General features: G+C 33.4%; 1 protein-coding gene across 1 annotated transcript; it reads left to right on the top strand.

Annotated features, from left to right (window-relative positions):
- Window positions 1-886: 886 nt before the first annotated feature.
- Window positions 887-6806, top strand: holn1 (CD2 antigen cytoplasmic tail-binding protein 2 homolog holn1). Its single transcript, XM_046626639.2, has 6 exons — window positions 887-1601; window positions 2153-2316; window positions 2949-3129; window positions 4424-4608; window positions 5576-5693; window positions 6470-6806. The coding sequence occupies exons 1-6, from the start codon at window positions 1445-1447 to the stop codon at window positions 6724-6726; spliced, it is 1062 nt and encodes a 353-aa protein (XP_046482595.1). The 5' UTR covers window positions 887-1444; the 3' UTR covers window positions 6727-6806.
- The last annotated feature ends 1226 nt before the right edge of the window (window positions 6807-8032 follow it).

Genomic DNA, 8032 nt, shown 5'->3' with positions numbered 1-8032 from the left:
GTCAAGTTGCGATTGAAGCGCCTCTTGCGGGGTAAGCCCGTATAGCGCTCCCCCCCCCCCCCCCCCCCCCCCCGCCGCCCTGTATCTTATAATTCGCCGTTTGTCACCTTTTCTTCAGATTCAAATGTCAGTTGGAAAAGTAATTACTCAGTTTTCATTCACTTCAAATGCGTATTTTACGAATTTACGGAGTATGTTTGTAGCACGGATGTTCACAGGTTACGATCGCCACCCTTCACTTGTTACATTTTACAGCGTAAATTTCCCTTTTTTTTCATAAGATGCGCTTAAAACGCAATCGAGTAAAAGGTGGGTCAACATAGGCGCGTTAACCACTCAAAATGCATGAAATCTAGTGAACCCTATATTTTAGGTATTTTGATTGGTTACCTCTGAACCGTGATCCGTGCCGCGGTGCCTAACCTTAGAGCATATAGACATAGAGGATGCATCGACGCTGAAGAAAGGTCCCCGAGCCAGTGAGCGAGAGAGATGTCGTAATGCTACATGCGCTCTCTTTCTACAGCAAGAGCGTACCTATCGTAATTGAGTGCCCCGAGCATTGCGTTGAAATAATCCAGATTATATAAATACATATTATACATTGGTGCCTGGTAGGTCAGGTTATTGAAACAAACAGTCAATAATATCAATGTTTAGCATATTTTTAAATGCAACGATACAATTTATAAATGTGGAATGGGCATTTTCGCCGAAGTCTGATAGAAACGCGACGATTCAACGGCTTGATTTAGTAACAGGTACTTTGGGGACAATGAGACCGTGGAGACGGCTAATTTTTTAAACTAGACAGTTATGTTGGCAACACAGAGAACCCTACAGCGCCATTACTACTTCTCTCTCTATACCATTTCACACTTGCACGAAAGGATATACTAGACTTCCTCCATAAAATGTGAATTCACCCTAAGGAGATAGCCAATTCGGACGGTCTTGCGCTCAAGGGTGCGTTCCGAAATTAGCTGTCAGCGCTAAAAACTCGGTAGCGCAAAAGAGATAAAAGATTGTTGACGCACTGGGAGTAAATTATCGAAACGCATCCAAGCTGTATGCTGCACGTGAAAAACCAGCGCATATCTGGCAGTCGTTGTCGGACTACGTGATTCTTAGTTAATGAAAGAATGTTGTGGGTGTTTGGAATTTTTTTCGTTTACTCACTTCACATGATTCAGAAGTTGTAATATTGTGCGAGAGATGGTCAACAATAAGTATAGATGAACAATTCAACAATATCCGTTCTTCTGCGTGACTGAACGTCCGGATGAAAACATTGTCACCATCATAACACGCTTGAACATTATTCTTATATCATCCACCACTATCTCATAGTTGAAACTAACCGCATCAAAACAATTGACAACTTTGCAAAGTCTTATGATTTATTGAATAACATCAATCGTTAGGAAAACTTTGAAAGAATAACATGTCTAAGCGTAAGCTCGAGGATGTACTGAGTGAAGACTGGAAGGATAGTAGGGCGAAAACAGAACCGACCGTCAAGAATTCTTTAGACTCTGATGAGGAGGACGAAGAAGCCAATGAGGATAATTACAATGTCATGAATGAGGATGACTTTGAAGGTGCGCAACATTGCCATTAGTTTACGAATCGCATCCAATAATTCTATTTAGTTTAATAGTTCAATAGACTTTAATGTTAAGGAATATCCTAGAATAGGATTCAAAAATATGACACAAATGATGATAAATTGTGTCTGAATTCCTCTCTATAATATGCGAGATTAAAGTTAGTAACTTTAATGCAATGAAAAGTTAGAAAAAAAAAACAAATATAGCAACTTTGAAACAACTTTGAATGAGTCAAGTTTACAAAACACGAGCTTCACACTGGCGTTGTTAAGGTTTATATAATTTGGAGCAATGCTAATGTTGTAATTCAACAAAGTTTCTTACAAAATGCATCGTCACAATAATGTGATGAACTTCAAATTTGTAATATTTGTTTAGAATCTTTTGATGAATGTTCTGATCAAAGTCTTTCAGCAGGGCCACTTTTCCAGTTTTTCTCTCATATTGTCTATTTCATTCAAATTAAGTAGTAATAATAATTATGTACGATTCTTTTCTAAATCTTTGAAATTCGTGTTCACTTGAAATCTTTTATTATAAAGGAACGGAAGACGATCCCGTAGCAGCAGAGACAGATGTAGGCTTCACAGCATTCAATATGAAGGAGGAATTGGAAGAGGGACACTTTGATAAAGATGGTCATTACCTCTGGAACAAGGAAAAGCAGATCAGAGACAATTGGCTTGACAACATTGACTGGGTTCAGGTTGTTAACACTGCTCAAAAATCAAATTCCGCTACTAATGTATTTATTTTGTTAAAAATACTTTATTCTACTCGACTATTATACAATGAGATTTTTACGAAAATATCTTAAGTTGGAAAATTAATACAAGTTTCGAATTCATTAATTTTTTAGAAAATTCGTAATCTTACAACGGAACTTTTGAAACTGTGAACTGTAATAAAGCTAGTTGTACTCGTATTTTGCAATGATTCTAAATTTTTAAATTATGGTCTCATATAAATTATGATTTCATAAAAAAATGTTTCATTTTTTAATGTTATTAACTTCAATCTTATGCAAAATTTAAGTTTTATGTTTGGCTTTGTTACGGTTCATCAAATTTCAGACAATGTTAATGGTGCGAAATACCGATATCGAAAATAGTGACAAACTATAGCATCATGGAAACTCTTCTTTTTATTTGTGACTGCAAAATCAAAAACTTTATAAGGGAAATAGAAAGCCAAAAATGAAACGGATCTTTCAATTATACTTTCATAGTTCTGTGTGAAACGCATAATCATGGCAATAATAACAACAACTAGTTTGTTAATAATGTAAGCTCTGATAATAATAAAAATGAAAACAATAATGCCTAAATTGGGTTACAGATTAAATCTGGGGGACGCGAAGGTACAAGCAATAAAACAAGTGACAAAATCAAAGGATTGGCGGACAGCGATAGCGAGGATGATGAACAAGAAGTAATGTTTGACAGCGTGCCATTGTACAAAAAAATTCTCGAGTATTTGCGTCCTGGGGAAACTGTATCAAAAGCACTTCGCAGACTAGGTAAAAAATAATTGATCAGCGTTTGATAATATAATTTTTTGCATTCAAGGGTTTATTGAATATTGTTTTGACAAATTTTTTTTAGTGTTTCTAGTAAAATCATTGTGGGATAAAACAAACCCCCCCCCCCCAAATCTCTCCACCCACCTAATAAAATGAATTAAAATGATAAACTAACTCGATGGACAAAAGAGCTTAGCTTTTTTGCAGTAGGTATGACCAGGTGATAGTACTTCCAGCCCTCTACAACTTAGTTTAGTTCGTTAGATGTTTAAAGAGAGAAGACAGTGTAGCGATGGCCACTAAGCTAAATATAATCGATGTATCGATTAATCGAGTCCAAAAAAATAATTGAATAAGGCTCGATGGAATCGGTAAAAATTAATCGATTAATCGATTATCTCGAAGTTTGCTGAAACGGTGTATGTGAAACCAAAATTCCGTAAATTTCAGTATATAGTCTTATAGCTATAATAGCGGAAAAGTTTTTTCAGAACTTATAGTTTCATTCAAAATATTTTTCAATTTAAGGTGAAAATATTCATTTATTTTTCACCTATTATATCAAATAGGTACCTAGTAAGTAAGACAATGACAATAATTCATACTTTAATCAGATAAATTAATATCATATTGCATCATTCATGGAAGTAAAAAACAAAAACTGATTGTGAGGATAAATAACTGAGTTGGTCGCTAATCAAGTTTGCGATGATACTTGATAATCGGGATACAACAATCGATTTAATACACAATCAATTATTTTTGGTCATTTTTAAGACAGTGGCAAATTGTCATGCTAGACAAATGTCGGAAGTAGTGAACAATATTGAGGAGGAAAAGGAAGCGCATGAAAAAAAATTATTTAAACAACCAAGTAAATCACTTCACAATGAATTATGTCTAAATAAGTAGCAGTAAATTATAATGAATTGAAAGTGAAAAGTCACGTATCAAATTCGAGAAAAATTTGTGGAGAATTCAAAGCTTATGGATTTCTTCGAAGTACGGCCCACCATTGTTTTCTAATCAGAAGTAGAGAAGTATTCAAACAAATTGTGTCGCATCCCCGTCGAATAGTTGGATTTTATTTCCAAATTACAAATTGATTTCACCTATTTTTCGGATTCACAAGATATGTACCTGGTTGTTGTCAAAGTTTTGATTCAACACATTTCATGATAACAAATACAGTAGACATTTCTCGTTATGATTTTACCTAAAAGTTGCTGTTTTGATGCAACTGACAGTTCTTCGTGCAGTATATTCACCTATGATTTTCCATGATATTTAGGCAAAGGAAACAAAAGAATGACCACTGCAGAACGATGGAAAAAGAAAAAAGAAGCACAAGCCGGTATAGAAACTAATGAAAATGCTGAAAAAATAACACAGTTAACAGAGTTTGCAAACGAACTTTTGACACGGACCGGTAACATGGATATATACGAGGAAAGTTATGAACAAATTAAAAAAAAGGTATGCACTATTTTTATAAATATCCTCAGTAAGTTTGATTACTTAACATGTAACTGTATTTATTGCATTGAGAAAACACTGCATGTAAGCCATTCTATACCATCTTGATTTTTTAACGTATTACATTCTTTAGCACAAAATAATTATACCATGTGGATCTCTAACTAAAACATTTGTCGTCGCAAAAACCGATGTATTCATCATTTTGACGAATTGCAACAGGGAAACAATATAGAAACCCCTCAAAGTTGACAAAAATTAATTAAAAAGTTAGTATCCTAAATTTCCCAAAAACCATGTTTCTTTTCTACTGAAAATTCCAGAGAACACTCGATTTGGTCTAAGAAAATACGTGTAATTTTCGTCATGGGTTCAGATTTAGTTTGAAAGTTATGAATTTTTTTTTTTCCATCATAATTATAAAAAGTGTTGTATCACGTTATGTTGTCAAGTCATATGAAACAGCTCTGAAATATAGGTATTAAATTATTATATTGAACATTTTTATTATATACTATATACGTAATATTTATATTACAATAATCATAATTTATACAGATAATAGTAGTAATAAAAGTAAGTCCAAACTAATTTCAACTCCATGCTGAACTTTGTACTTGTTTATTTACACTACATAGGAGTATCCTTCGAAATTTAAATGGGTGTCAGGTTTCGAGAAATGCAAGAAACTTATGTTCATTTTACCAAGTTTTGTAAACTTGTAGGGTTTTTCATATTTTTTTTGCATGTTATAGTTTTCAAATTCATTCAAAACAGCTTGTTATTTTCTTCAGAATTCTGTCGATCGCTGGTCGAATTGGTATGAAATGCTTGATTTGTACAAGACACATGTGTGAAGTTAGACTCGAAATTGTTCTTATCCCCATTGAGTTTTTGGAGTAAAATTCAATACTCATCCTCGCGACGTACGTTTTCGTAATTTATATAATTTTTTGGGACACTGCAGATTGAGACGAGTGGGAAACAGGCTCATCCATCGAAACAGGAAGCGGAATTGGATATGTACTCCGACGATTTTGATGTTAAAGAAAAAGCCAAGCTTGACGAAAATGCAGCTCCTGGTGGTAAGTTCTCATTGAGTTATGTGTAACAGTGCCAATTATTACATTTATTCAATATAAGTAAATATCGAAAATCGATCCTAAATGAGAATATCAAAATGCTAGACATAGATTCAATATTTATAAATTATTTAAAGTAATTCTCAGTTATTTTAATTCGATTGTTTTACAATTACCGTTGAGTTAACTGCATTTGCAAGCTCATTTCAATTTGAAGATAGAATAGTGTAATATACACTAATTGTGAGCAAGTATGTGAGGTCATGCATCTTTCTGTGGCAAGATTTGTAAACCTTTGGGCGGTAATTAGGCGTAAATTATAAGTATAATATTCCAACAGGTATTTTTTACCTCACGATACGAAATTTTGTTTTCATTTCAAACAGATCTGATGAAAGTATAATTGTATTATGATATTCCACGTTTCTTTAAGGAAACAAATTACCCCTGAGAATTGTTCTATTCGAGACAACATCAGAATTAAGATTTCAAAAAGTATTCCTGAAAATTAGTATGTAAATTATAGACGAGGTTGAAGTTAATAACGTTAATGTAACGAATCATTTAAACAAAAATCAGTTTTTGATAATTATAGAATAGTTTTGGGGGATTTAGATTTTCAAAAAAAGACTATGTATTACTTTATCGTGGTTTGATGAAATTCGTATAATCCTTAAATTCGGAATACCTAGCATTTTTTTTCCAATTTGCATTGCTACATTAACTTTACGAACTTCCACCCCATAATTACAGATTCTAATGAATGATTATTTTTGAAGATTCGTCGGCGATGGAAGTTGAGAAATCAAAAGCGAGTTCGACAGAAGTTAAGCAGGATCTTGAAGAAGACATGGTAACATGGGAGCTGAAGTGGTCGCAGAATGAAACAGCTGAGGTTCACGGACCTCACTCAACGGAGCAAATGCAAGCTTGGTCCAAGGAGGGATATTTTAAATCTGGTGCTTGGGTACGACGAACTGGTCAACAAGGGCAATTTTACAGTGCAGCGAGGGTCGACTTTGAATTATATTTATAGTATGGAACGCTTGTGACTTGATAAGTGAAATATAATTTGCAGGGAAGTAGAAAGAGAAAATAAAAAAACGATTTACCTAATGCTGCTTTTGATATTATTCAGAATCCGATAAATATGAAGTAATATGAAATGTACGCATATCGTACGATATCCATTTACGGCATTGTTAACTAAACAACATTTTTTACTGTTTCAAATCGCCAGCAGTGTTTGTCGAATTTTTTATCCCATAATTATTCGCAATTTAAAAATAAGCTAAATAGGTGGTTTACGCAAGTGATACTGTGCTTCGGTTATTAATAGAATAAAAATTTAAACTTAAAAAATTGACAGACAGTACATATGAAAACGCAAGATATCTGCCAATATCTCTGCAATTGAACAGATTATTATTTCTGCTTATACATTTTCTTTCACTGTCACAGAAAAGCTTAGCATTATCATGTAAATTTTTCGAATCAGAAGAAAAAAACTTCAAAAACAGTAAAAACTATCCAATCTTGATTTCCAGTTGAAAAAAATCTGTGTATGTAACTTAAAAAATTCTGAGTGAACTCGTCCGAAATTGTTGGTTGTAACTTCGAACACCGTTTGTGCTGCCACAAAAGTTCGTGAAAGCTATATTGAAATTTTATACCTAAAATATTTTAAGCAGATTATATATAGGCAGATTATGTAACATTAGCAAACTTAAAAAAATGTAGTAAAGTAAGGTATTACCATTTCGAAAGTTGCTAACTAGTTGCTTAAAGCTAACTTTTACAGTATTGCGATAACCATTTTAGTCTTTAGAAAAATGTTGTCGGCTCTATGGTAAACATTCCAATGAATATCTATTGACAAACTGATATATAAACATTAATATAAAACATGTGTTTAAGTAGAAAATTTTCATTATTTACGTTTTGGCTGAGAATTTTTACGAGAATAATGCTGCTCGCTTATGTCACTGAACTATGATACGTAACTGAAACGCGCGTAGGACGATTTGCGTGGGACAAATTGAAGACTACTGTTTTAACTCGGACTTTAATACGATTATTCATTGTTTCTCTATTCCATTGCAAATACTCTATTCTATAATAAATCACATGCACCTGAAATTTCTATTGATCAAGCTTGATTGAAATTAATTCGAATAACAAGTCCTTAATAGGGATGAGTAGACTCAGCTCTGGTGTGGGAATTCTTGTCTAAAGAAAAAATAAAAAAAACTGGATTCAGGTATTAGAATTCTCTACAAGTTTGATAAGAGACATTTTTTCGATATGTATGACGAGAAAGGAGAAAACGGCAAAAAACAAGT

Source organism: Neodiprion pinetum, chromosome 5 (assembly GCF_021155775.2).
Source record: "Neodiprion pinetum isolate iyNeoPine1 chromosome 5, iyNeoPine1.2, whole genome shotgun sequence".
In the NCBI taxonomy this organism is placed as follows: Eukaryota; Metazoa; Arthropoda; class Insecta; order Hymenoptera; family Diprionidae; genus Neodiprion; species Neodiprion pinetum.
Note: the sequence above shows the minus strand (reverse complement) of the source record. Positions and strands in the feature narration are given on the sequence as shown.